The 25664-nt window shown below is 58.5% G+C and overlaps 1 protein-coding gene across 8 annotated transcripts in view; it reads right to left on the bottom strand.

Moving 5' to 3' along the window:
• Nucleotides 1-25664, bottom strand: part of LOC106830652 (cadherin EGF LAG seven-pass G-type receptor 3) — a 43852-nt gene that overhangs the window by 7128 nt on the left and 11060 nt on the right. The window contains exons 3-42 of one of the 8 annotated variants that reach the window (XM_070492912.1): nucleotides 25038-25263; nucleotides 24610-24725; nucleotides 24174-24262; nucleotides 23909-24066; nucleotides 23213-23376; nucleotides 22832-22957; nucleotides 22573-22742; nucleotides 21961-22146; nucleotides 21260-21376; nucleotides 20705-20876; nucleotides 20403-20544; nucleotides 20197-20317; nucleotides 19698-19881; nucleotides 19287-19388; nucleotides 17871-17965; nucleotides 17444-17653; nucleotides 17004-17199; nucleotides 16571-16726; nucleotides 16001-16175; nucleotides 15189-15356; nucleotides 14839-14965; nucleotides 14545-14751; nucleotides 14130-14304; nucleotides 13800-13912; nucleotides 13250-13329; nucleotides 12635-12758; nucleotides 12070-12186; nucleotides 11817-11965; nucleotides 11431-11546; nucleotides 10983-11141; nucleotides 10236-10436; nucleotides 8980-9868; nucleotides 2792-2950; nucleotides 2571-2710; nucleotides 2241-2351; nucleotides 1536-1699; nucleotides 1148-1312; nucleotides 918-1070; nucleotides 488-570; nucleotides 257-404 (exon numbers count right to left, since the gene is read on the bottom strand). In XM_070492912.1, coding sequence (XP_070349013.1) covers nucleotides 257-404; nucleotides 488-570; nucleotides 918-1070; nucleotides 1148-1312; nucleotides 1536-1699; nucleotides 2241-2351; nucleotides 2571-2710; nucleotides 2792-2950; nucleotides 8980-9868; nucleotides 10236-10436; nucleotides 10983-11141; nucleotides 11431-11546; nucleotides 11817-11965; nucleotides 12070-12186; nucleotides 12635-12758; nucleotides 13250-13329; nucleotides 13800-13912; nucleotides 14130-14304; nucleotides 14545-14751; nucleotides 14839-14965; nucleotides 15189-15356; nucleotides 16001-16175; nucleotides 16571-16726; nucleotides 17004-17199; nucleotides 17444-17653; nucleotides 17871-17965; nucleotides 19287-19388; nucleotides 19698-19881; nucleotides 20197-20317; nucleotides 20403-20544; nucleotides 20705-20876; nucleotides 21260-21376; nucleotides 21961-22146; nucleotides 22573-22742; nucleotides 22832-22957; nucleotides 23213-23376; nucleotides 23909-24066; nucleotides 24174-24262; nucleotides 24610-24725; nucleotides 25038-25263 — 6653 coding nt within the window. Of the gene's footprint in view, nucleotides 1-256; nucleotides 405-487; nucleotides 571-917; nucleotides 1071-1147; nucleotides 1313-1535; nucleotides 1700-2240; nucleotides 2352-2570; nucleotides 2711-2791; nucleotides 2951-3537; nucleotides 3578-3634; nucleotides 3709-4055; nucleotides 4697-4722; nucleotides 7615-8979; nucleotides 9869-10235; nucleotides 10437-10982; nucleotides 11142-11430; nucleotides 11547-11816; nucleotides 11966-12069; nucleotides 12187-12634; nucleotides 12759-13249; nucleotides 13330-13799; nucleotides 13913-14129; nucleotides 14305-14544; nucleotides 14752-14838; nucleotides 14966-15188; nucleotides 15357-16000; nucleotides 16176-16570; nucleotides 16727-17003; nucleotides 17200-17443; nucleotides 17654-17870; nucleotides 17966-19065; nucleotides 19081-19286; nucleotides 19389-19697; nucleotides 19882-20196; nucleotides 20318-20402; nucleotides 20545-20704; nucleotides 20877-21259; nucleotides 21377-21960; nucleotides 22147-22572; nucleotides 22743-22831; nucleotides 22958-23212; nucleotides 23377-23908; nucleotides 24067-24173; nucleotides 24263-24609; nucleotides 24726-25037; nucleotides 25264-25664 lie in introns of those variants that run through there. The other 7 variants (XM_014840320.3, XM_044754292.2, XM_070492910.1 and 4 more) reach the window with 7 other exon arrangements.

Genomic DNA, 25664 nt, shown 5'->3' with positions numbered 1-25664 from the left:
AGGTGTGAGGAGACTTCAGTGGCAGAGCCTGGTCACTCGCCAAGCAACTGTGTCTAGGCCTAGGCATCCCCAACCTTCACCCCCACTGCATAGCCCTCAAGGACTTGGCTGTTGTCCTGTGTCCTGCTCCCCCATCCTCAGTCCCCCACATGGCCCACCACATCTGTTTGCTGCTTCCTTGTGTCCCACCTGATACTCCATCCCCCTCAGACCTTCTCCACTGCCTGCTAACTGTCCCGCATCCCGTCCTCCAGACCTGGTTGCTGTCCACCCTGTAGCCATGCCTCAGTGCGAAGATCTTCCCCAGCGAGATGGCAATGGCGAACCCAACCACAGCGATGGCGAAGGCATTTCCCACAAGTTTTGCGAACAGCTGGGAGTTGGGGGCCACTGGGGGTATCAGCCTGTGAGGGGCATCTGTGAGGCCAAAGGAAGGTGCTGACCCTGGCCACCCAAGCTCCCTGACCTGGCAGGGGCCAGAGCTCACCCTGCAGGGATGTCACCCACGACATCCACTCCAAATCTGTGCTTCAGGCCCACGCCGTAGGAGATGCCTGTGGCCCCGATGAGCTGGGAGGAGAGGACAGAGTCAGAGGAGGGAGGTGCTGGCACCACTGTCAAGGGGGATGGAGAAACCACTTTGGGGGTGAAGGGGGAGGCTTAAAGCAAAACCTTCAGAGGGACAAGCTAGCAACAGGATGAGACAGACGCCACCATTTTGGGAAAAGAGAGATGCTGTCTCTCAGGGGCAGGAAGATATTAACTCAGGAGCTTTCCGCTGTGGTCCGCCCAGTCCCCAGGAACTCTCACCAGTGCTCATGCCAGCTAGTCTTTAAATGCCTGGGGGATGCCCGTATGGCAGGAATATATCCCCACTTGCCCTTCTCCCCTGTCCCCTGCCCCCCCAGAATCCGAACCGTGAGCAGTTCCCTGGGGATCGGCAGGGGCAGATGTCGCTGCAGCTTGTCATTCAGTAGCTTCATCACCACAAGCACTACCCCTGCCACAAGTGCGGTGACCATGGTGCCAACCACGCTCTGGGGCAGCTTCCAGCAGACTTCTAGCAGTGTCTGAGGGGAGGCAGGGTCACAGCCAGCACTCAAGCTCATGGGCACACCCACCTGTCCCTCCTCCCACCTTCACTCACATAGATGATGGACAGTGGCCCAGAGCGGCTGCTCAATTGGAGGCCAAACACATACTTGAGCTGCGAGATGAAAACCTGCACAGATGCAGCTGTGGTATAGCCACGGACCAGAGGTTCTGACAGGTAGGTGACCACGAAGCCGAAGTGGACCAGGCCAAGCCCCACCTGTGGGGTGGCCAGGGGCAATCAGGGGAGGTGGGGGTCCTAGGGGTGGCTGGGGCATAGCCCAGGGCAGGTAAGATCAGAGAGGGATGAGTCAACAGCCAGAGTGATGAGGAGGAGGATGGTGATGGTCAGACACTCAGAGGAACTGGCAGACGGGGGTTGGGGGGATGGGTTCAGCAGTGGGGCAGGTAGTAGGGGGACAGTACTCCTGACTGCTCTGTACCTGGAAAAGGCCAACTAGGACACTGAGTGCGGAGGCCAGCTGCACCCGGGCAGCATCTCTGGCCGTCTCATTGACTGTGGAGTTCAAGTCCTGAAGGAAGTCCTCATCTGGGGCCAGGGATTCTGTCACACTGCCCACCATCACAGACATGACAGCAAAAGTGCCTACAGGGACAGGTCAGGGCAGGTCTGAACGGGAGAGGACACTGTCCTGCCCTGGAGCCCTGGTCTTAAGGGAGAAGACAGACATCCAGTTCTAGACAAATATCCTCAGACTATGCTGTGCAAATAGTGGCAGTGCTGGCAGTCACGTATGAACCCTGAGCTCAAGGGCTCTTGAGGGTGACTAGAAATGTGGGCCCCGCACATCTACCCTGCCCACCTATGCCCACTGGCTCAGAACTGCTCCCCTTGTGAAAGGTGGAATGAGGAGGGGGCACAGCCCGCCAAAGGTTATCAGGCCTGTGCCAAGTTCTGAGCCCCCAACATCCGCCCGGAGCCAGGGCCTCTAGGTCACCTGACTGCGTGGTCCCATGGTCAAAGGCCTACTCCTGCATGGGAATGACCCTTGGGCCAGTCTTCCAGCAGCCCAGCACCAATGCTGCTCTCTTCCCTAAGTTCCCTTGTTCTGCTCAGCCCGCCCTCAATCTGTCCTCCATGAGGGAGGTGGGCATCCTCCAGCAAGGCTGGGCCTGGCTCCACTCACCCACAGAGATGTGCCGGGAAGTGCCAAACAGGAAGTAGATAAAGACAGGGTAGAAGGAGCTGTAGAGGCCAAACACGGGGGGCAGTCCAGCCAGGAGGGCATAGGCTAGGCCTGGAGGTAGAATGGTGGCAATGTAGGCTAAGGGGCCAGGGCCTTGAAAGGATGAGGGAATCCCAGCCCTAGGTCATAGGCCACAGTTGCAGAGGCAGGGGTCATGACTTCAGGTTTGGGGGCAGCCACAGATCACAGGGCTTCTAGGCCAGGGCCTTAAAGGGTCGAGGTCACCAGGCAATGGTTGAGGGTACAGCCTCCAGATGACAGGTGGCTTACCCTGTGGTAGCTGCATAATGGCCACACTTAGGCCAGACAACAGGTCACCCAGGAGCCAGTCACGCACAGGATACCGGGGTAGCCAAGCCAAAACAGGGAGGTATTGGAGCAGAAGTGCTCGGGCCCGAGCATGGGAGCACCTGAGGACACAAGGGTAGGTATCAGGGATAGAGGCTACCTAGGTCCTGCCAGTGCCCCTAGGCCCCAACCCTCAGCCTTACTGCAACCAGGTTCGCCACTGGTGGGTCCCAGTCACTGAGCTCCAGCGCCCCAGCTCCTCCAGCTGTTTCTGGTTCAGCAGTGGCCGCTCCACCTGGTAGTCTCGCCTCCTCAGCTCCATTTCTTGTGTTGTGGACAGCAGTGCTTGTGTATCCCTCTGTCTGGGGTGGCAAGACCAGAGACACCGTCAGGGCACCCCTGGCCCAACCTCCCCCACACATCCACCTGAGACTAGAGAGTCACCACCTGACTGATATCTAGTCCCCGAGATCTAGGTAGGTCCAGCCCCCAGCTGGCTCCATGCCCACACCCAGGGCAGTGCCTGAACTTTGGCTAGTGGAAAGCGCTTGCTGGGACAAAGTCCCCCACGAAGAGGCAGCATGATGAGCACAGTCCACACTACCCAGCCCTGAGGGTTCTACCAATCCAGGTCCCAGGCTGACTGCCCCTCCCAGCCCCTTGCTCTCCCCCAGCCAATCCCCGTCCAGTCTCTGAGTCCTTATCCAGCTGCCCCATGAGCCCACTGCTGGCTGGCTGAGAGCACACGCAAGGAAGGGATCCAGCAAACTAGGGGTCCAGTTCTTCAGGCAAGGCACTCTTCAGATGAGACCCTCCCCTCTAAGAAGGAGAGAGGTGGGGCTAATATTGCCCCTGGGCCTCCAGCCCCAGGGTCCAAGTTGTAGACGATCTCAGGCCTAATCTGGGAAAGCCAGGGGATGGCTCTCACCTGGAGAGAAAGGGGACTCACCTGGAAGGAGAGGCTTCCACCTGGAAAGGGAAGCTCCCACCTGAAATGGGGGAAGATCTCAGCTGGGAATAGATCTCAGCTAGGGGGAAGCTCTCACCTGATTCAAAATTTTTCACCAGCCAGGTAAGTTCTGTCCTGGGGAGAATCTCTGATCTGCCCAGAGGCTCCCACCTGAAGAGGGGGAAAGCTCTCACTAGGGAATAGGAGACCTGGGAGTAAGCTGTCCTGGAAATAGATCTCACCTGGGAATGGGAGCTCTTAGAGAGGGAGCTCTTACCTGGGGGCAAGCTTTCACCCACCAGGAAAGTTCTGATCTGGAGGGTACTCTCACCTACGGGAAGCTCTGACCTGGGGAGGCTCTCACCTGGGAATAGATCTCAGAGGGAGGATCTTACCTGAAGGGAAGCTCTCCCCTGCCGGGAAAGCTTTCGCCTGTCAGGAAAGTTCTGATCTGTGAGAAGCTCTGACCTAGGGGAAGGATCCCACCCGAGGGCCAGGGCCGAGGGCCGGGAACTCACCAGGGAAGGGCCTGGGTGTCCCGGTTGGAGGAGGGAGTGGAATGGGTGCAAAGAAGAACCTTAAAGACTTTGACGTGTCCCACAGAGATCTTTGAGCCCCCTCGCCCCTCCTCCGTGAGTCACTCAGGTGTTCTTAAAAGGCTCCCTCCACCGCCCCCCCAACCCCCCACCAGCAGGACGCGTGCTTGGAGGGCGGGGCTTGGGTCCTTGGCCCCTCCCGCTGGGAGGGCACAGCTGCCAGAAGGGCCGAAGCGCTCATTCCCGTAGGAGTGGTACAGCGGCCGGCCTCAGGCCCCGGCTATGGACTATCTTGCAGCGACCTCCCGGCCCCAACGCGCCCCACAGGCGCACCTCCTGGGCCGCGGCTCCTCCGCACGGAGCCGCCTCCCTACGGCCCCCGGCTAGCTTTCCAGCGAGGCTCGACCGGCCTTTGGCACAGCCGGCTCCCGCCCCCATCCCTCGCTGCAGTTGGGCAGCCGCCCGCAGAAAAGCGGCAAAGCGGTAAACTGAGGCGTTGTAGGCAGCCTACGCCGGCTCCAGACTTGGCGGTACCCCTTCCGAGCCAACCCAAGCCGGGCGCCTGCGCGGGGGCCAGGAGGCTGCCGGCGCCTCGCAGACACGCACGTGGACGCGGACACGGGAAACCCAGGCCGCGCCCCGCACTCACCCCGAAGCTTCCGACGGCTCCATGGCTTGAGGGCTGCCAGGTGGCGGCTGCTACCACAGCTCCAGCAAGAGGCTGCTACGGGCCGAAAGGCCGAGCTGGGAAAGGGGCAAGGCCTCCGGCGCGCTCCCACAGGCCAATCCCCGGCAGGACGGGGAAGGTTTGGGCCAATCAGCGTGCTTGGTCGGGGCCTAAGAGGCGCTCTATGGGCGGGGAGAGCCTGGAGGAGGAAGATTTAACCCCTTCCTCCCCTGCGGCCTGGCTCCTGCTCCCCCTCGTGGCTCGCCTAGCCCTCCTCCCTGAGCCGGGTGGAACTGCAGAACTGGGACTAAAGACCCGCGCTGGGCTGGCCATAGCCGCGGCCCCAGGGCCCTGAGTGGGACAGGGCTGATAGCGTGTCCTGGCTTCTTGTGGAGGGTCCCCGCGGGATGGAGAGGGGAAAACCCCAAGCGGGCAGGATGCTTGGGGGCGCCGCTAGCGACCAGAGCCTTGGTTCTCCGTCGGGTATCCATGGCCTCTCATGCCTCCCACTGAGGGCGCCACCCTAAGCCTTTTTCCCTGAGACCAGGCATGTCTCTGAGACCAAAGGTGCCCCAGCTTCCCTTCAACTCTGAACACCCAGATCTGAAGTAAGGCTGGGAGTTTCCTCTCCCCTGCGTATAGCACAGCCCGGACATCATGCCTGAAGTTTTCCGCCTGAGCCACAGAGGAATACAGCGTCCCTACCAGCTCCAGGTCCTAGAGGTCGCAGGGGTCAGTGCTGTCAATGAGCTGAGGAGTTTAGCAAGGGCAGTTCCTAGAGATGGTTTGACCCCTGGTGGCAGCAAATGCCAGGTTGGGCTGCAGGCCCTGAAGACTTAGGAAATCATCATGCTGCTGCCTTGACAGGGAGGGGGGTTTCCCTTGAGACCTGACTCTCAGCACCTCTGCTCATACTTCAGGCCTCAATCACAAGGTGACTGGCCAGAATTCAAGATGAAAGAGATGGGAACCTGGTCCAAATCTCCAATGAAATGGGCTAAAAATAGCTGAATATTCTTGTGGGGGCAGTGCTCAGATTTCCCCCAAAGGTCAGCCTGGCCTGAATCATTCATAGCCACCCTCCTACTCCACCCTTCTACCCGCAAACAGAAAGAGGCACTAACCATTTTCTATAGAAGTTTATTCCCAAAACAGCGCGGCTTCACGGAACAATTTACACAGACAGGAAAAGGGGCCACTGGGCTGGAGGTGGGGACCCCCAGAGAGGGGCATCTACAGAACCTAGGACATAGCAAGGACAACCCTTTCTCCCCGCAGTGGGCCCCTCAACCCTTCAAGGGTGGGGGTCATTCCGGGTAAGGAGAGCTGGGATCCTGGCTGGCGGGATTTGGCACCAGTCAGTAAAGTAGAACTTTCAATCTCCTTGGAAACTGCCTCCCAAGAGTATGTGGGGGGGAGGGGTGTGTCTGTACAGATCCCCCCCACAACCCTGCACAGCCACTGTTCCCAGTGGTAAGAGCTTGCCTACTCTCAAGGCCTTCTGGGTCTGCTGTTCAAGAGGGGACTCGGGGCTGACCTTTGACCTGGGATAACAAGGGGTTAGAAACCCCTCAAGATGGCCAGGCCCAGGGTCCTCACAGGTGGGTCCTCCAAGCCCCTCTCCCACTTTCTCTACTTTTTGCTTGTAAACAAAGAAAAAAAAACATTCTCAACTGTAAACAAAGTGTAAAAGTTCAAAGTTTTAAGTTGTAAACAAAGTTTAAAAATGTTTTAAATCTTGATCTGTAAACAAAGTAACAAAATTTACAAGTCCCCAGTTCTGGACATAAGACAAAGTAATAAAAGTGAGAGTTTTGTGAACAAGGTCCTAACAGTCATCTTTCCCTGTAGAAAGGAATAAAGGAGGGTGGTACTGAGTCACTTCCTGCAGCCCGGGTGCCAAGGGCCAGGGAGTTCCTGTAAACATGGGAGGCAGTGGCACCTACATTCTGAGTCTTCAGTTCCTGTTTCTGCTCCCTTTGCTCCTCCTCCCACTCCACCCTTCAGAATAAATTCTAAAGGGGGCAGCAACAGGAAATCAAATGGCACCACAGACAACTTTTGCTCACAGCAGGGGCAGGGGCTGGCAAATGACCCCTCGGTCTACCCTCCGCAGGAATGTCTGAATAGAGGCCTGAAACCCTCCCCATGGGAGAAAGGGAAGCCTTGCTCTGTAAACATGACATCTGCTGCTCCACCAGCGCCCCACAGCATCAATCCTAGGTCATAAGGCAGTAAGTGGCAGGGACTCCACATAATAAACACACACATCCACGAGGAGGTCGGCATGAGCAAGGCCCTGTGAAGGGGTCAGAGGACCCCTGTTTCCAAGACCAACCCCCAGTCCCAGAAGTTTGGCCCTTGGGGCATCCAAGAAAAAGCAAAGATCAATTCTGCACTTTGGGCCCTGACAATACTCAGATCAACCTGGTTGGGGAGCATTTGCCCCTCCTGTCTGAATCCACTCCAGTAAGATGAGAAGAAAGAGTATATGGTTTGCCAGGGACCCAAATGGGGTCAAACTCTGCACCTCTTTCCCCCTACCCCCCTCCCCCTCCCAGCCCAGCCGCAGAACCCTGGGAGACAGAAAAGCTGAAAAATAACATAAGCATATCTCTCTGGTTACAAAGGTACAAAACGTATAAAAGTCCTCCCTTCAGTTCCCTTGCTCTGTGCATGTGTCACACACATGCTCACAGGTAAGTGTGGAGCCTCAGCACTGCAGCAACAGGGAGAGCTGGGGGCAAGGGGTGGGTAGGAGGCTGCCTCAGGATCAGCTCCTGACTCCTGGAGTCTCTTCCATTGGCCCAAGTCCTCCATCGCCCTCGCTGTTCCTCCTCGGCCCCTCAGGAGCGACCCTCACTTCTGGGAACTCTGCAGAGTTGAATGTGGAGATGAAAGGTGGTTGCTGAGAGGACTCTGAGTCAGGTGGCTCTGGACTCCCCCGTGGGACGGGACCTGGCCTGGCCCACCTCCCCACCGCTCCCCTCCCTGCCCCCATCCCCTTTGCCTCAGTCTCCAGCCCCCTTATGCCTATTCTGGGATTCTCAGAGCCCTTCACCCATTCTGGACCCCCAGATTCATGAGCAAGGCCCCTTGGCCAGCCACCTATGTCTTTTCTCTAAGCACTTAGCAAGCACCTACTATAGACACTATGTTAAAGCACTTGACAAATTTTGTCTCAAAAGCTGCACATCTCAAAAAATTTGTTACTACAGACACATTTTGCAGACAAAGAAACTGAGGCTCAGAGAGGTCAAGTGTATCTCCAGAGCCTAAACCCCTTTTCTGTCCCCCAGCCCTCTCAACAACCAGACCCCAAGGCCAGGCTGCAGGAGGACCCAGGTGATGCACACAGCTCCCTCTCTTCTCCACCCCCAGCATCCTTCCAGAGTCCTGGGCACCAGGCCCCAAAATCTCTGGTCCCTATCTCCTCTCCTGACTCTGCTCAGGTTCTGTTGATCTCCTGCCCCACTCCTGGAGTCCTCTTCCCCCTAAAGCCTTTTCTCACCCTACAGACCTCCACAGAGCCTGACCTAGCTGTTCCTCCCTCTTAAAACTCAACTCTCCTTCTGGCTTCCAAAGCCTGGCAGCTCCTGGTTCCTCCTCACTCTCTCTGACACCTGTGTACCCAGCTGCCATCCCCTACCCTGCAGATGCCCCAGAGGCACCTGAGATGTCCCAGGTCCCAACTCCATTCTTGTATGCCCCACCCCACAGTGCCCGCAGGCAGGAGGAACTTAATATTGACTGAATAAATCAACAAATGAATGATTTACCCTCAAAGTTAACTCTTCAGCCCAGCATATAAAGTGCCCATATCTTGGCACTGTTTCTGGCCCCTCATTATCCCATACTACTCCCTAAGCAAAGCCCCCAAGTAAAGACTCCTCCTTTCTCCCCTGTCCCTTCTACGTATCAGGATACCTCCCACTTCTAGGCCTTGGCTCCTGTCCTGCCCCCCTCCACTAACTCAAACCCTTTGGAAGTCATCTATCTCTCCTCCTTAGCCCCAGAGGTGCAAGGGAGGGTGGCTGGCCTCAATCCTATAGCTCCCAAGTCCCTGTTAATCATGTCCCCATTCCGTGCTGGATTTCTGCCCTCAGCCTGTGGCCCCTTGGCTGTGCTGAGCCTGGGGTAACCCACACTGTCTGCCAACCCCCAGCCCATTCTGTGGCAGAACACAGGAGGTTGCCCTAAGCTGACGAGGGTGTGAGCTGGTGGGTGGACTCTGCTTACTCTGAGTCTGGTGACAGCTCCGAGATGCTGTGGGATGTGGCAGAGCGTGGCGTGGAGGGCCCAAGTGCCGAGGCAGTGGCAGAAGGCGTGGCAGTGGTGTGAGGGCCCGAGGGTGTGCTTGAGGACTGCACAGAGGAGGAGAGAGCCGAGGAGTTGAAAGAGGCGAGGATAGAGGAGAGAATGTCCAACTGCTCTGTGGAGGGGCCATGGCTAGGGCCACTGGCTGGGTCCTCCCTAACTCTGAGCAGCTGCGGGGGTGGCCCAAGGCCTTCTCGTGAGGGGTGCCGGCTAGGCCCGTGGTCTAGCCGCTCCCCTGAGTTCGATCTCCTGGATAGAGAGTCCAGGGGCCGGGATGGCAAGAGGGGGTCCCTTGAGAGTTGCCGCTGGGGAGACAGGGGCAGAGGTGGGGGCTGTGGGTCAAGGTCCTGGGCACTGTGGGGCAGGGGCAATGTGCTCAACCACTCGCAGGGTGCCCCTAAGTCCAGTGCATCCCGTGATCTGAAGCGGCCAGCCATGGAGCTAGGGTAGTCCCTAGGTGGCTGCCTCCGTGGCAGGGTGCTGCCCCGATCTCTGGGCTCCAGGCGGCCTGGCACAGCATCCAGGCATTCCTGGGAACCTGGCCGACTCAGGGGATGCAGAGTGGGGGCAGGGGCTTCCTCCAGTCGCTCACGGCTCATCTGCCGCCGGAGGAGCAGGTCCAGCTGTTCTCGAGAGGAGTAGCGGCTTGCTGGTTGTGAAAGGCTACCTGTGCCCCCTCCGGCATAGATGCGACCATAGGAGGCAGCCGGCACAGCGCAATGGCCCAAGGTGGCTGCACGGCACCAGGACAATTCAGGGGGACCTCGGGTCTGTGGCATCAGTGGGTACTGCAATCGGTTTTTCAGGATGCCTGTGAGACAGACAAATAGGGGACAGGGTGTGTATGGGGGGGGCAGGAACTCCCTGAGTCTAGGGATATACAGCCTCTGGGATCCCTGACACAGGATTGGGGGCAGAAATCCCTTGGGGAGGGGCAGAGGCAGCTCCTAGGAATTCCAAAGAGGCAGCAGGACAGGGGTCAGAGTGAGGAGGCAGTAATCCCCTGGGTCAGGACAGGGGCAGTCTCCAGGGATCATGAAGCAGGGTCGAGGAGCAGAAACTCCCCAGATTAGAGCAAGAGGAGCTCTCAGGATGCCTGTGAAGCAGTTTGGGATTAGGAGACTGAAATGGATAGTCCCCAGGGTCCCTCAAGTGCAGACCAAGGTCAGGGATCATACCTTTCCTCTGGTGCTGGGCCCGGCCCAGGGAAGTTTCATCTCCACTGGTCAGGGCCAGGTCAGGCTGATTGTTATTGGCTGCATCCTTGCTGGTGTCCAGCCCCAGGCGCCTTTCAGAGCCCCAGGTCTGCAGAGCACAGGGAGCAGCCTCACATTCCCCCAGGGCTGGCCAGTAGGACAAGAGGTCATTGCCATCCACATCTGTGGAGCCAGGGCAAGTTACAGGAGCGTCTGGGTTGACCCCAGTGACTCATGACCCCTGTTATCCAGACTCAGTGACCCTTGACCCTAATGACTCCTGAAACCCTGGCTATTCTCATTGAGCAGAAGTAGGAATCGGAGGGTGTCTCTCAGAGATCAATGGAACCATCCAGGGAGGGGATTACTGATAAGCCCCCTACTTCTGACTGGCGGTGGACAGAGACTGGGGGTAGGGCAACCTGATGGTCAAGGGGTCAGGAAGACCAGGCTGAACCCCAACCCAGACAAGGGGCTGGAGGGATGACACATCACCCTATAACAACCCTGACCTTGTTCTTCTGTTGCCCAGGCTGTTCCTGGGTCTCTAACCAGCAGAACACTGCTGGGAGGCTGGATGGGGAGAGGTGCTCGGGGGCCCAATGCTGACCCCAGGTTCCCCATAAGTCAGTCGTGGGAATCCTCAGGGACTAGCAGGGTTCCTGGGTCACATCTAAGTGGAATATGGGGCATGTGTTGGTCACCCATAAAGTCAGAGGGCCCCATCACCTTTGGGATGGGTGAGGAGCCTCTCACTCTGGGCTGCCCGGCGGAGTGGACGCTGGAAACGCCCTCGTGTCCGACCGTTGTCCTCACTTTCTGAGGATGGGATGGACAGACTTCTCTCCTCCTCCAAGGACAGGTCGCTGTCAGAGTCGGAGTCTGCGCCTGGAGGTGGGAAGGTCAGGAGGAAGGTACAGCAGTGGCTTCGGGAGGTGAGGAACTTAGGGAGTCTTAAGGGTGACTACAGCAAGGAGACAGGGGTTGGGAGCTTGGCGGGAACTTGGGAGTAGGGTAGGAACTTATCAGGAGATCAAGGGTGGGTAGGGGCCTCCTGGGGCAGTGACCTGGGGAGAGCTTGCCCTACTGCAGTCAGCTGCTGCTTTCAATTTTGGCAGAAGAATGAGGAATCAGGGAGAGATCCTCTGCCTCCCTCCTCCCTGGCCCAGGCCCCCACCTCCACCAGCATCTCGATGGAACATGGCCACATCCAGGTCCGTGGGGCCAGCATGAGCCTGGAGGCTGTGGTCAGTGTGGTCAGCAGCCGAGCCATGTCGAACCAGGACATTGTCCCTGGAAATGTAGGAGCCCCCCATCAAAGAGGGATGTGATGAGGTGCTGGGAGTCTGGGTGTCTGTGAGTGCACAGCCAGCTGCATGTGGAATGGCTCTGAAGGCATCCCTGGGTGTGTGGCAGGAGGCATCTGGGGCAGAGGCAGCAACAGAGGCCCAGATGGCTGAGATGAGTGGAGCCACTGCCTTAGGACCCGGTAATGCCAAGCCCTGGCAAAGTGGAGCTGCTGTGAGCTGTGTGTGCCCCTCACAAGGAGGCCCCTCCACTCACCTGAGGTAGCTGCGGCCCGGTTGGCTGTCTTGGTCCTGGGTCCGGCCAGAGCGGGCACTGCTCACTGAGGAGACGGTGGAGGCACCAAGAGTGATGCGGATGAGGCCACTCTCCTCAAAGAGGGCCGTGTTGTTGTAAGCCCCAGGCCCCTGGAGGAGGGGGTGGGAAAAGGAGTGTGAGCCAGCCCTGGAGAAGCCTCAAACCCTGGCCTCTCAGGCCCCCACCCTGACTCCCAGCCATGGGAGCCCCTCACCGTCCCAGGTGCTGGTCTTGCCTCCTCAGGCACTGCCTTCCTGCCCAGACAGGCTGGTGTCCAGGCAGCGCGAGCATCTGCATTCAGGACGCAGAAAAGCAGCAGCACCACCAGGCCCTGTGGGTCAGTGAGAGGTCAGTGAGGGGTTGGTGAAGGTCAGCGAGAGATCAGAATTGAGTCAGAGAAGATCAGAGTAGGGCCACCAGGGGGTGAGTCAGGGCTGGCATAAGTCACTGTAGGTCAGCAAGGGAGGTCAGTCACCACAGGTTAGTGTGACTCAGTGAGGAGCCCAAGGGGGGACTCAGTAAGGGAGTCAAAGAAAGTCAGCAGAGGCAATGAGGGGCCAGAGTGGCATGAGTGACTGGAGTCAGCAAAGGTCAATTAGACCAGCAAGCAGCCAGGAGCCTCAGTGTGAGTGAAGGTCAATCCAGGATCAGCACCCAATCTGGCGTCAGTCATCCAGTAGGAATCAGCTCCAGGCCTGGGGTCAATGTCCTGCCCAGGGTTGGACCCACCCTGCTGAAGCCCCATCTGGTTCTGGGTGAGAGAGGGGCACCAGAGTTACCTGGAGCCCACAGAGGCCAGCGTGGAGGTAGTAGAAGGCCAAGATGCTGTGGTTGATCGCCAGGAGACCAAACAGCCAGGAGGCACTGATCAGTAGAAGGAGCAGAAAGGAGCTGCGAAGGGTCCTGCCGCAGGAACATGGAAGGACACAGGAGAGGACGTGCAAGGGTCACGCAGGGCTCACGCAGGGGACACAGGAGGATGCATGGGGTCACACAGGGGACACATAGGGGACATGAAAGGAAAGAAACTCACATAGGAACATGGAGGACTCAGGAGGACACTAGGGGAGATGAGGGGTCACAGAAAGAACCAGGAGAATACTCAGGGAGCCATGAGGGGACATGTGGAAAACACACAGGAAGTGGGCCATGAGAGAAGACATGGAAGACAGTGGGGAGATACGGGGCAGGGGGCAAAGTGAGCCAGGCCATGGGAGACTCAGGAGACAGCAGGGCAAAAGCATATTTGGGGCCAGAGTATGGCAAGGGCACCAGAGAGGAACCGCAGGGAATGGAGCCCAGTGAGCACCAGGGATGCTCTGGGCCCCCAGAACCCCCCCAGGAGGGGGTCAGCACGCTGAGAATCCCCCACTTCTCCCAGCCAGCCAACTCACAGCACAGAGCTCTTCTTGGCCTCCCTCTGCCCAGTGGAACAGGATGTGCGGGCAGCGAGGAGAAACATGGTCCCATTCATCTGAACCCACGGCCAGACATGTGGAGCAAGGGCCGGGCAGAGAGAGACAGAGATAGTGAGAGCCAGACAGAGAGAGATGGGCACAGAGACCAAGACTCACAGAGAGAGGCAGAACTAGTGAGAAGCACGTGCACACTCACATACACACACAAAATACAGAGATCAGCAACAGGGAGACAGAGCAGCTTAGAATCATAGAAAAAGTCAGAGACAGGGAACCAGAGAGGGACCGAGAGATTGAGATGGAGAGAGAGATACAGAGAGACAGAGGCAGGGAGAGCAGCCGAGTCTCCGAGGCCATGCCTCCCATCTCCACGCCAGTGGAGTGGGGAACAGAAATGGAGGACGGGCCCCGGAAGCCTGAGGACTGCCACCTGGCACCCCTCAGCTGACACCACCACACCTGTTGAAGGGCCCCCTTCCCCTCACAAAGGGGAACACACAGGTGCCACTGAGTGCAGGGCACTCACCACAACGACGAGGACGACAGGGCCTGCGAAGCTCCAGATGAGAGGCTCGTAGACCGAGATCCAGCAGAAGTCAGGGTTCCCATAGCCCTCAGGATCCAGGCCAACGGTAAGACCTGTGGGGGAGAAGGGAGAGGAGGGAGGGGACATGTTCTAGAGCTGCTGACCTCCTCATGTAGGGGGAGGAGCCGAGGGTGAGGGCAGAGCGGGTTCCTCCCTGAGTAGACAGCATGGGGGTTTGAGGTTGGGGCAGGATCAGGACTGGGGGCAGGGTGAGGACCTCAGGCCATGTGATAGCCGGAGGTCAGGGGTCATAGTGGGGAGGGCCCTCACCCAGCAGCACAGCAGGGACGCCCCAGCCCAGGGCGTGGTAGAAGCGCATGGCGCCGCGGTCCACATTGCGGGGCTCAACCTGCATGCGGTAGAGGTGCAACCCCTGCACAAGGAGCCACGCGAAGGTGCTGAGGAAGAAGTAGTGCAGGAGGATGGCGACCGCAGTGCACACCAGCTGAAGGCAGGGTAGGGGGACGTCACAACCTCTCCTTCCTTCCCCGACTTCTGACCCCTACCCCAAGCATCTGCTTCCCACCTCTGACCCCTAAACCACAGCATCTTACCCCAGTATCCTTGCCCCAAACCCTGGCCCCAACCTAAGCATCCCTGACCTCTGACCCTGAACTTTAGCCCCAGGCCTTCCTGGGCCAGGTAAGGTCATCAGGTCACAGGTCCCGTGGTCCTGACCCTGCACCTGGTTTTGGGTCCTATGGATCCCCAGCAGGAAGAGGAGCTCTGCCACCCCCAGGGCAGCTGCCACATTGGCATGGATCCCACGCATGTTGGACTTGAGGCTGCGGAGGCTCAGCAGGATGGCCGCAGTCAGAAGCAGTGCAGCCACAGACACTGCCACAACCACATGGGTGAACACAGCCAGCAGCTCCAGGTCACCCTCCAGCCGCTGTGGGGACAAGCATGGTTGGTGGGGTGTTGGGCATCCCTGCCCTTTCACCCTCCCACTTCTTTGGGACGCTGAACACAGCCCCACCTCACGGGGGGAGGCATCCATGAGGACCCCAAAGGTGCCTGTCCGGCTGCAGCGGCACCGTGCGTGGGACCCGTTCCTGTGCACCAGCTCGCAGTCCCGTGCTGTCCACATGCCATGCTGGTCCGCCCTGTGGCCACAGGGCAGTTAGACCTTCCATCTGCTCTGGGGAGTGCCCCATTGCCAGGTGGGGGTTTGTGAGACATGGTGGGACGGGCGGAGGGTGCCTGGAGTTGGGGAGCAGCATTCCTCACAGGCCTGGGTGTGCAGGGGCATTAGTGGGGCCCCCAGGGGCAGGCTGGGCCTCCCAGGGGCTAACGGGGGACCAAGGGTTTCAGAGTGGAGGTCCTCACGGGCCAGGTGGGTCCCACTGCACGCAGATCGCCTTGCTCCGATTTGCTGTCTGTAGCAGGCGGAACTCGAGGCTGATTGGGGATTCCAGGACACCCCTTAGGAAGTTGCGTCCATGGAACACAGCCACGCTGACCACCGGAGAGTTCATAACAGGGTTCTGGGGAAGCCTGAGGAGACACCCCACCTGGGCTTGGACACTGCTGACCTCCCCAATCTCTGACTGCCTACCTCACTGTATTCATGCCACTTGCTATGGCCAACCCAGCATCTGGGATGCCCTAGAGTGGATGCTGTTTTTGAGAATCCCTTCAGCCTCTGCTAGGCTGCTTCAAGAACAAAGGTCCATGGCCTACCGGGGTGTCATGGTTCTGCAGAAATGGCAGGTTCTCTGCAGCCAAAGGGCTTCCAGACCCACTGCCCACACTGGGGTCTGGGGCCCAGGTAGCTCCAGACTGTTTGCCTCAAGATGCCCTCCCTGCCACCCCCATCTGACCTCCATCAGTCAGCCCGTCTTGCCTGACTCTATCAGCCAGCTTGCCTGCCTGTACCTGGCTCCTGCACCTTTCCCTATGTGACTGTTCTCACCTGTGGTTCTGTGTCTGTCTGCTACTCTGCGCGACTCGACAGAACACAGTTCACATAGAACCCAGCATGGACAAGACTCCCTGGAGCTATACACAGGAGCATCTCCATATGACTGTGAACCTGGTCATTTTCCCACCAAAAAACGGGGTGCTAGGCTGGGTAGAAGCTTGCAGGAAGCTCAAGCGGCTGGGGAGGGGGGGGCCTGGAATAACTCCATCCATGGTACCTGGCGCCCCGGCGCTCGGCCTGGAACTGGGCAGGGAGCAGCCCCCCTAAGGTGCGGTAAACGAGGAGGATGACAATGGAGATCCCAGGCTCCGGCTCAGTCTCTGGGGGCGCTGGTGGGGGGGCCACACTTGAGGTGGTGGAGTTTTCTATGCTGCTGCTGCTTGTGGACAGAACTGCCAGGGGAGGGGGAGGAGCCACTATCAGTGACCTCTGACCCTGAGCACCCAAAAATCCAGCTCTGAACCCAACCCAGCATCAAGCATGGGAATCTCTTCCCTGGGAGGACGGGGGGCAGGAGCCCAAAAAGTGGACATGGGCTACCCAGGGCTGGATCCTGAATATCAAGGCCTGTAAGAGGTCATCGCTGGGGAGGGAGAGGCTCTGGGGAGGTGAGAGTATCGTGTGGCAAGGTGTGGGGTGGAAGGTTGACGTAGGAAGGTGTCACACAGGGGGTCTGACACAGGGGAGGCCTGCCAAGAGGAGAATTGGCAGGAGGGTGACATGGTATCTGGCTTAGTGGAGAGCAAGGAATCAGGACCTGACCCAGTGGTCACTCAAGGGCTCTCACCTTCGGATGGGGACGGCCGTGGGGCCTGGGAAGGCAGTAGCACGTGGGTGTGAGGATCCCAGGCATCCTGGCCCCGGAAAAGGTTGCTGTGGTAACGAGGGTAGCGCCGGGTTCCCCGGGTCGGACTAGGATGCTCCATGCGGTCGATGCTGAGCACTGCCCCGGAGGAAGAGGGATGAGACCCATCAAGGATCTCCTCCCCATGCTGCAGGTCCCACTATCTTGATAGGCTTACCCCCATCCTGTACCCAAGTCTCACAACCCATAGCTTCCTTGCTACCAGCGCAGAGCCTGTCCCTGAAAAGCACTGAGGGTGGTGGCACAGCCCCTTGCCACTAATGGTAACATCAATAGCCCCAAGCCCCTCGGACCTCCAGGTCCTTGCCCTTTCACAGCCCCCTGCCAACCCCACTCCACCCCACCCGCCACATACTGATGTTGGGTGTCACTAGCCCCACAGGATTCAGGTATGTGAGTTCCATATTCCTTGCAAGTGTGGCCGCATATTCTTCCAGATGCTGCACCAGCCCTGCACTGCCTGGGGAGCCCCCAGGGGCCCGCTGCCCCAGTGCTGCCCACAAGTCCCCAGTCTCTGGAGCAAGCAGTGCGGAGCCAGCCCACAGCAGATTCTGGGAGGAGGGAGATAAAAGTGGACTCAGCCAGGTGAGGATGTGTGAAGGGACAGGGCAGGCCTAAGGGGTCTGGTCAGGCGCTCAGAGGGGACCTAGCAGGCAAGGAGGTGGGTCTAGAGAGGACAAGGGAAGAAGGAGAGCCCAGGGCCTTCCCTTCCCCGGGGTTAGGAGGGGCCTGAGTGGGGGATTCAGGGCTGGGGGTCCAGGGCCAGGGGATTGGGAGCACTGGGCACAGCCCCACCTCGTTGAAGTGGGCGTCCTGTGTGGCTGTTAGCCCAAAACCCTGCTGGTGGCTCTCAAAGGCCAACAGGTGGGCCAGCAGGCGGGCAGTGACTCGGATATCTTGGCTAAAGTAGTGGTCAGTGTGGCTCGTCACCTCCCGCAGCCTCTGAGCCAGCTTCTTGGCCTCCACAGTATCTAGTGCTGTCTTATTCAGCTCTAGGCCATCCAGCTGCCAGGACAAAGATGGGGTGGTTGCTCTGTGGTCCCTTAGGCCTTTCTCAAAAGCCTCACAGGAAGAAGGGTTTGGCCAGAGTAAAGGGCAACCAGGAAAAGCCCAGGAGGTCAAGGGCTAGAGCATGATGTCTGGAGCCCACTACAGGCCTGGGTAAGCTGAGGCCAGGGTCAGGGCAGGTCTTGAGTGCAGGGCAAGGTCTAGGCAGTCTCACCAGCAGACTGAGTTCTCGAAAGGCAGGGGAGGTACAGTTGAAAAGGTCAGGCTCCAGCCAACCCTGGTCCTCGTCACATAGCCGCACGGCAGCACCTGGGGACAGGTGATCCCTGGTCAGGTCTGGGACCTGGACACCTTTGCTGAGGAGGTGACCACAGCACCCTCTCCTATCCCAGAGGGAACTCTGAGGCAGAGACCAGAGTAGTAGGCACCTGTGGCTAGAGCTGTGGATGGAGCAGCCCCAGCCCCCAGCCCAGGCAGGCCCTAGCTTCTTGTCAATTCTTGAGGGGCCTATGGACCATTCTGAACCACCAACTACAAGCACAAGAGTAGGGCTGCCCCCACACACACGTGCACACTCACACCCCAATGCTCACATCTGCACACTCATAGATGCGTGGACCAGGACAAACACAGATGCACAATGCTCTCTCATACACATACACAGACATGCCAACACAGACCAGATTTTCCAGCAATATTTTGTGACCAAAGGAGGTGAGGGTGGAAGTTCTCACACAAGTTTTAACTGCCCCAGTGGTGACTTTGCTGCCATCTCTCCTTGTCTGTGGGTTTGGGATGGGGGTTAAATATTGAATGAGAATTAACCTGGGCCTTAAGGGAGTTTGTATCCACTAGCAAGTAGGACCCTAACTTAAACACAGAACCTCCTCTCCCCAAGGCAGACTCACAGACGCGTGCACAGGCACAGAAAAACACACACATGAGCATGCATACACAGTCTCTGTCCAGCCACTGCGGAGACCTCAAGCAGCAGAGAGGGTTCTGCAGGGGCCTTAGGCAGGGGGAGGGGCCCTCAGGTAGCAGGGAGGAGTCTGTAGGGTCCTCGAACAGAGGGGAGGGCTCTTTCATAACTTCAGGCACTAGGGAGAGGCCTGCAGGGATCTCAGGAACTGAACAGGGGTCTGCAAGGACCTTAGGAAGTGGGGAGGGATCTTCAGGATCCTCAGGCAGTGGGGAGGGATCTCTGAGGACCTTAGGCATCAGAGAAGGGGCTCTGGGGCCCTCAGAAAGCCAAAAGGGGCCTCCAGGGACTTCAAGCAGTTGGGAATAGCTTTTAGAAACCTCAGGCAGTGGGGAGAGGTCTGTAGGGACTTCAAGCAGTGGGAGGGATCTGCAAAAGCTCTGGCAGCGGAGCAGAAAGCGCACCTGAGCAAACATGTACCCCTTACCTGCACCCCGCAATCCTGCCCAGAAGCCAAGAGAAACAGATGGAGGCTCAATGAGGGGGTGGGAAGGGACCCAGAGCCCCTAGGAGGTAGTGAGGGGCCCACATGGACCCCTACCCTACTCCCACCTCTTTGCAGGAACAACTCAGAAAAAGAAGTGGCTCCAGCAGTCAGAGGACAGGCCCACCCCCACCTAAGTGATGTGCCTGTCCCCCAGTACTCACCCAGGGCCCCCCGAGGACAGGGCACTGAGGCCAAGACACCAAATTTGGTCTGGGGCCACCACACGCCAGATCTCAGGGACTTGGGGCAGGCATCATAGAGCACTAGGGAGAGAAGAGGCACTGAGCCAGACGGCTAGAGGCTGGGACAAGTGACAGCCATGCTCACTGCCCTTCTACCACTCACCTCAGGCTAACCACCCACCACTCCCCTGCTGGTCTCACAGGAGCTGGCCTGTCAGATTGTGATAGGTCATCAGAATACTTGGGGAAAATGTGGAGGTCCCTGGGCGTAAGAGGTCTCCCTTAAAGAAGCCCCCTAGAGTCCCCACCTAAGGAGCCAAGCATGCCATGATACTTGGTAGCATGCCAGAGCCAGCCCTCTGTATGCAGAGCTGGGTGGAGTCTGCTCACCCCGGCAGCCACTGGCTGTCACCTCTGCGAAAGGACTGTCACAGCTGTTGCACTGGCGGCCAAGGGCTCCTGGGCGACAGGGGCACTGCCCGCTGTGGGGTGCACATGAACGTGAGGTGGAGCCCACAGGGTAGCAGTCACAGGGGAGGCATGAGTCGCTGTCCCGAGGTCGGTAGTGGAACTCCTGTTTAAGAATGGGTCAGGGGCCTGAGGTCAGAGGTCAGAATTTAAGGTAGGGGTCTCAGGTCAGGGCTTGGGGAATGAGTGGAATCAAGGGCAAAGGGTCAGGAGAATAGTGTTCACAGGCCAGAAGGAAGACTGGGCCTCAAAGGAAATGTAAGGGAGGGACACATAAAAGTCAAGGACAAGAGACAGCCGTTAGATCACAGGACAGGGGTAAGAGGTCAGAGTCAGGTGACAGAGGTCAGCAAGATGAATAAGCACCACAAATTACATCTAGAGAAGAGTTAAAAGGTCAGGGATCGGGGGCCAGACACACCTTGCAGTGACACTGCCCGTTTGTCTTGTTGCAGTTGGGGTCAAAGCCCTTGTGAACATCACAGTTACAGGGGCCACAGGTTGGGCTCCCCCACCAGCCCCGTGGGCACTGCTGGTCCATTCTGGAGGTGGACAGCCAGGTGAGATGCTTTCATAATATCTTAGTGAGCCTCCCTTCCCCCAACCACGTCTTTCCCAGCCCCTTACCTGTGCTCACAGTGGTGCCCAAAATAGCCACCTACACAGTCACAGATATAGCCATGGGGGGCTCCTGGGAGGTGCCGGCAAGACCCCTGGTTCTGACAGGGGTTCAAGAGGCAGGCGTCCACACAGCCTGGACCATAGTAACCTGCAGGTTGGGTCAGGGGGCTCAGGATACTGACCACAGAGCATGAGAATAACACCTGTTCTTCTCAGTTCCCACTTCCTCCAGGCTCTCCAGGTCCCCCAGTCTTCACCATGAGCCCCTGGTTCCTGCCCATGTCATCCTGTCCCCCCTCAGGCCCCACCTGGCCAGCAGGTGCAGGAAAAGGTCTGCCAGAGGTCTCGGCAGTCAGCGTGGGGTGGGCAGGGCCCAGATGCACAGGCATTGGTCACGACACAGCCAGGTTCCACATTCACTCGGTGGCTGGGAGCAAGCAGGGCCGGGGACCCCAAAGGTGTGGAACCAAGCCATACCCCCTGTGGACACAGCCAGCAAGGGGTGAGACCCATGTCAAAACACCTCAGCCCCAAGTCCTGCAGAGCCAGCCATCTGTCTGATGACCTCTGACATGCAGTCTCCCTCAGATCCCCCAACAAAGCCCATACCCTCACCCCAATATCCTGAATTCAATCTCCCCCATGGGTCCGCTAATTGTTCTGTCCTTGACACAGACCTCTAATGACGCTTGATAATTTAAGCTAGACTCTGACAGAAAGGCTTGACCTGTCTCTGATGGCTCTGGATCACCCGTACCCCATGCCAACCCCCATGTGAATGCAACTTTACAGGTCCCAAGGTGCCCCTGATCTCTGACCACTCACCCTAATGCCCCATATCATGTTCCCATGCTGACCCCCACCTGGATACAGCCAACCAGACCCTGAGGACTCTCCTCTTCACTGCTGGGGGGCAGGCCTCCCACATGGAGTCGCTTTACTTTCAGGCCCTGAAGCTCACTCCCCACCGCCATCGTGTCCTGGGGGAGGAGGACAGTCAGCATTGTGGGGGGCGGGTACTGATGGATCCCTGCCCTGTCCCAGAGTCAATCTTGGCCTTGTCCTAGCCTTGTATGACTATGCGTTGTCCCTCTTCCCTGTCGTCCTGGACTAGGTGAATGGTCTGGGAAAGATCTGCTCCCGAGAGTGGAGGATGCGCTGGAGCACGAGGGATGGTTGATAGGACAGTTTCAGTCAAGAGCAGGGCTCAGACAGGTGCCTTTCTCCTGGACCAAGAACAGACCCTGAAACTCCATGATTTTGAGCTGGAGAGAATAGCAGAGACCAGAAGGGGTTTCCAGGAGTTAGGCAAAGTGCTAGCTGCAGAGGTACCCTAAGACCAGGCCAGGAATCTGGGTAGCCTCCCTGATATGAGAGCCTGGTAGTGGACCAGCCTGGCTGGCAGGGTAGGCTCTGAGCAGGGATATGAGGAGGGGCCTAGAGGGAGAAGATCAGACTATGTGCAGTGGAGGGAATTGAGAGGAGCTGGACTAGAGGTGGGGTCAAATGAGGTGAGTCTGGCTGGAAGACTGAGAATGGACTACCCCAGGGTCAGGTGTCAGACCTGGAAGAGGCTAAAATCCAATGAGACCATGAGGACATGGTGGCCCCGCCGGCCACCTGGCTCCTCCTGCAACTCCAGCCGCAGATCGTGCCACCGGCCGTCACTGACAGCCACCTGGTCCAGGAGGAGGTGGGCAGCACGGCCTGAGCCCCTGGTCATGGTCACAGATAGCAATCCCCGATCAAGCTGCAGATAGAGAGACACGGCCCTAGGGTCAGAGCCCCAAGTTGGGTTGGAGCTGGAAGTGTCAGAAAGTGAGATCAGGGGGCTCAAAGGTCAGAACAGCAGTGGCAAGGCTATATGTAGAACATCGGGTGCTGTGCCCCAGGACATTATGTTGCTGAGAGTGAGGTTAGGGGGCAGACGTTAGGACCAGGGGTCGTGGATTGGTGCAGCTAGCACGAGAGAGTTATGCTGGTACCCTGCCTCTGCAGAAGATATCATGGTGGGGAAGATGGTCAAGGGCCCAGGTCCAGAGCAGGGTAAAGAATGGTCAGTACACCTAGCAGAGAAGTATGCTGTGTGACCAGGCCCAAACCCATAAGAATGTTGCAGGAGGCATTAGAGATTGAGAACTGAGGGTCTAGGGAGGGGTTGGGAGGACAGACACACCTGACAGAGAAGCGCGCTGTGTGGCCCAGCCTGTACTTGCATCAGGACCCCCTTTGTCGCCCGTGTCCGAAATGCCAGCCCCAGGTACCATGGCACAGACACAGCCATGTCATTTCCAAAGTCCCAGCTCAGTGTGCCGTTGCCATGGAAACGGTGGGGATAGGCCATGGCTGAGGGAATAAAGGAGCAGGGTCACAAGCCCCACCTCAGGAACAGAACTTACCCTGCAGGCCCCTCCTGCCCCACGCTACCCACTCACTGAGCCGACAGTCTCTGCCACCGAAGCCCACAGGGCAGTCGCAGCTGAAGCCGCCCCAGCGCTCTGAGCAGAAGCCGCTATTCTTACAGGGGCCTGAGTCACAAAAGTGCAGCTTGGCCTGGCAGCCTGGGAGAGGAAGGCACATGAAGGATGTGAGAACAGGAGTGGGGACACAAGTGCTGGACAGGACATAAGGGTCAGGGGCCAAAGGGGCCATAATCTCAGCCCCGCGTTCTCTCAGAGGGTAGAGATGGTAAAAGGCAGGCCCTAAAGACTAGGCTGTGACATGGTGCCTACAACCAAAGGAGACAGGGGTGAGGTAAGATTTGAGGCAGTCCTTGTAGTCCTCCACCCCCTCCCTGTGATAGGGACATGGCCTACCTGCCGTGGTGCCATTGTTTGCAACAAAGGCCGCCATGTCCACCCGGCGGCCATCAATGTGCAGGTCCCGCATGCAGCCGACGAAGTCCTTGTGGGACACGGGGAAGTTCTCGGGGAGGTTGGGGACACCTCCCAAGAGTAGAGGGCCCGTCAGGTCCAGGGACCTGGGGGTCAGGGGTCCAGGTCATTGGTGGGACTGGGGCCAAGGTAGGGTTGCTCCTGGGGGCCATAGGAAGTATGGGGGGGCTAGGATTCAGAGGGTAAAGTGACTGAGGGAGGAGGGTAAGGCCAGGCTGGGGAAGGAGCTGTGGCCTCACTTCAGTCGTAGGGGTGCAAAGGAGAGCTCACAATGAGCAGATGGTCTGGGGAAAGGTGGAAGAGCTGGGGTTGAGGGCTAGGAGGAAAGACTGAGACTGAGGCAGGGTGGGGATGTGGGGCATTAGAGAAACCAGGAGGAGTAGAGACTTTGGGGGACTGGGAGCCTGGGGATCGTGTGGGAAAAGGGAGTCTGGGGTGCAATACAAGGATGGGGCTAGGGTGAGGTGAGGTTTCAATGTCCTAGTGGGGAGAGGGAAATCTGCTGGTTTGGGGAAAGACGGGGAGTTTGGCAAGCTGGAGTGAGGAGAGGGTTATGTGAAGGGTTGGTGCGGGCTTTGGCAGGCAGAGGGCATGGCGATCTGGGGCTGGGGACCTCACTTCTTGGAGCTTGTTTGCATGCCAGCAGCTGCGCATGAGTAGTTGCCAATCTCAGCACCAAACTGCAGAGCCACCGCCACGTTGCAATCATCCACGCTCAGCACAGCCACCTTGTCCTTGGAAGGGCCCTGAGCACCCCCCAGGGCATCTGTCCGGGGCTAGAGACCCAAGCATACCACTTAACAGGACCCCCAGGGTGACCCCTGAGGGGCAGAACCTGGCATCCAAGCTCCCCCTATACTCCCATGCCAAAGGTGGCACCCACCTTGTTGTAGTATCTCAGATGCACTGTGTGCCACTGCCCGTCACTCAGGCCCCCTGGAACTGTGGGGCTGACGACCGTGTTGGATTCACCTGTTGAGGGGAATGCATATGGGGGGTTGTCAGGAGCTGCTAAGTATCCCCCCCAAGTCATGTAGGCAGTTACTCCCAGAGTGACCCTGGATGCATCAGATCACTCCCACAACTAGTGATCACAGTGTCTGATCCAGAGTGCCTTTGACAGATAGGCGAAGCAATAACATTTGGAGATGGACTTTCCCACAAGGAATGGCCATGGAGGTCAGGTCTTCATTGATGTCTGTTTGGCATGGAGGTGTGTGTTCAGGTGTGCAGTGAGGCAAATCCGAGGGGACTTGGGGCTCAGCCATCTCACCCACACACGCACCCACTCGCCCACACACATCCATGGGGGCACCCACCAGTGGAATACGTGAGCCGCACTTGTCCAGCCACGAGCTCCAGGGCCAAGAAGTCGTGTTTCTCATTCAGGCGCCCATTGTAGAAGAGTAGCCCACTTGGCTGCACCGTTGCAAATCTGGGTGAGATAGGCAGAGCATGCGTCAGGAGCAGGACACCTCCTCACACACACCATCCCTGTGACAAGAAGGTTCGCGGGAAGCCCGCCCAGGCTGGAGTGAGAAAGGAAGCGACCAGAGAGGGTGGGACGGGCGGGTGAGGCCAGTGCAGTGAGGTCAGGAGCAGTGATGCTCTGAGACACCCAGGTCGGGCGTCAGGGGAGGGGACGGTGTCCTGAGGGACGTCAGGATGTGGCAGTCAGAAATCTGAGTCAGGGTCATGTAGTTAGGGATGGCTTGGAGACTCGCAGAGATATGGGGCGGGCACCTACGAGATGGACAGTGTGAGGTGGAAGCGCTGCCGCAGGCCTCGGAACATGACGAACGAACTGGGCGGGAAGGAGCGCGCCGCCACCTCGCAGCGTGGGCCCTCGAAGGCGCCACCCGCCGGGCACTGGCAGTGGAAGCCGCCGTCCGGCCCATCTGTACAGGTGCCCCCGTTACGGCAGACGCCGGGCACGCAGCGTCCGGCCTCGGTGTCCAGCTCACAGTCTTCTCCTAGGGGTCAAGTCGCAGTCAGAAGCAGAAACCACTGCGCCGGCCACTGCTGCAGCGGGCCCCGCCCCTCTAACGGCCGCATGCTTCGAGCAGGTTCCAAGACCTCTGAAAGGTCGAGCTCCCTGTGGGCACGCCCCAATGTGGTCTGGCCCCGCCTCACTCTCGAGCCCTGGCTCCGGCCACGCCCCTCCCAGGGTCCCGCCCGCTCCACGACCACGGCCCCTCATAGCCGCGCCCCCATCCACGGCCACGCCTCCTTCACAACCTCAGCCGGGCCTAAGGCCTCTATTCCCTCATGGCCCTAGGCTCTCTCTAGGTCAAGCTCTAGGTTCCCGGTCTAACCGCGACCCCAGCTGGCTCAAGAATGATGTGCGGTCCTCACGTGCATTGTAGTTCCGCCC

The sequence above is a fragment of the Equus asinus genome, chromosome 21 (genome assembly GCF_041296235.1).
Source record: "Equus asinus isolate D_3611 breed Donkey chromosome 21, EquAss-T2T_v2, whole genome shotgun sequence".
In the NCBI taxonomy this organism is placed as follows: Eukaryota; Metazoa; Chordata; class Mammalia; order Perissodactyla; family Equidae; genus Equus; species Equus asinus.
Note: the sequence above shows the minus strand (reverse complement) of the source record. Positions and strands in the feature narration are given on the sequence as shown.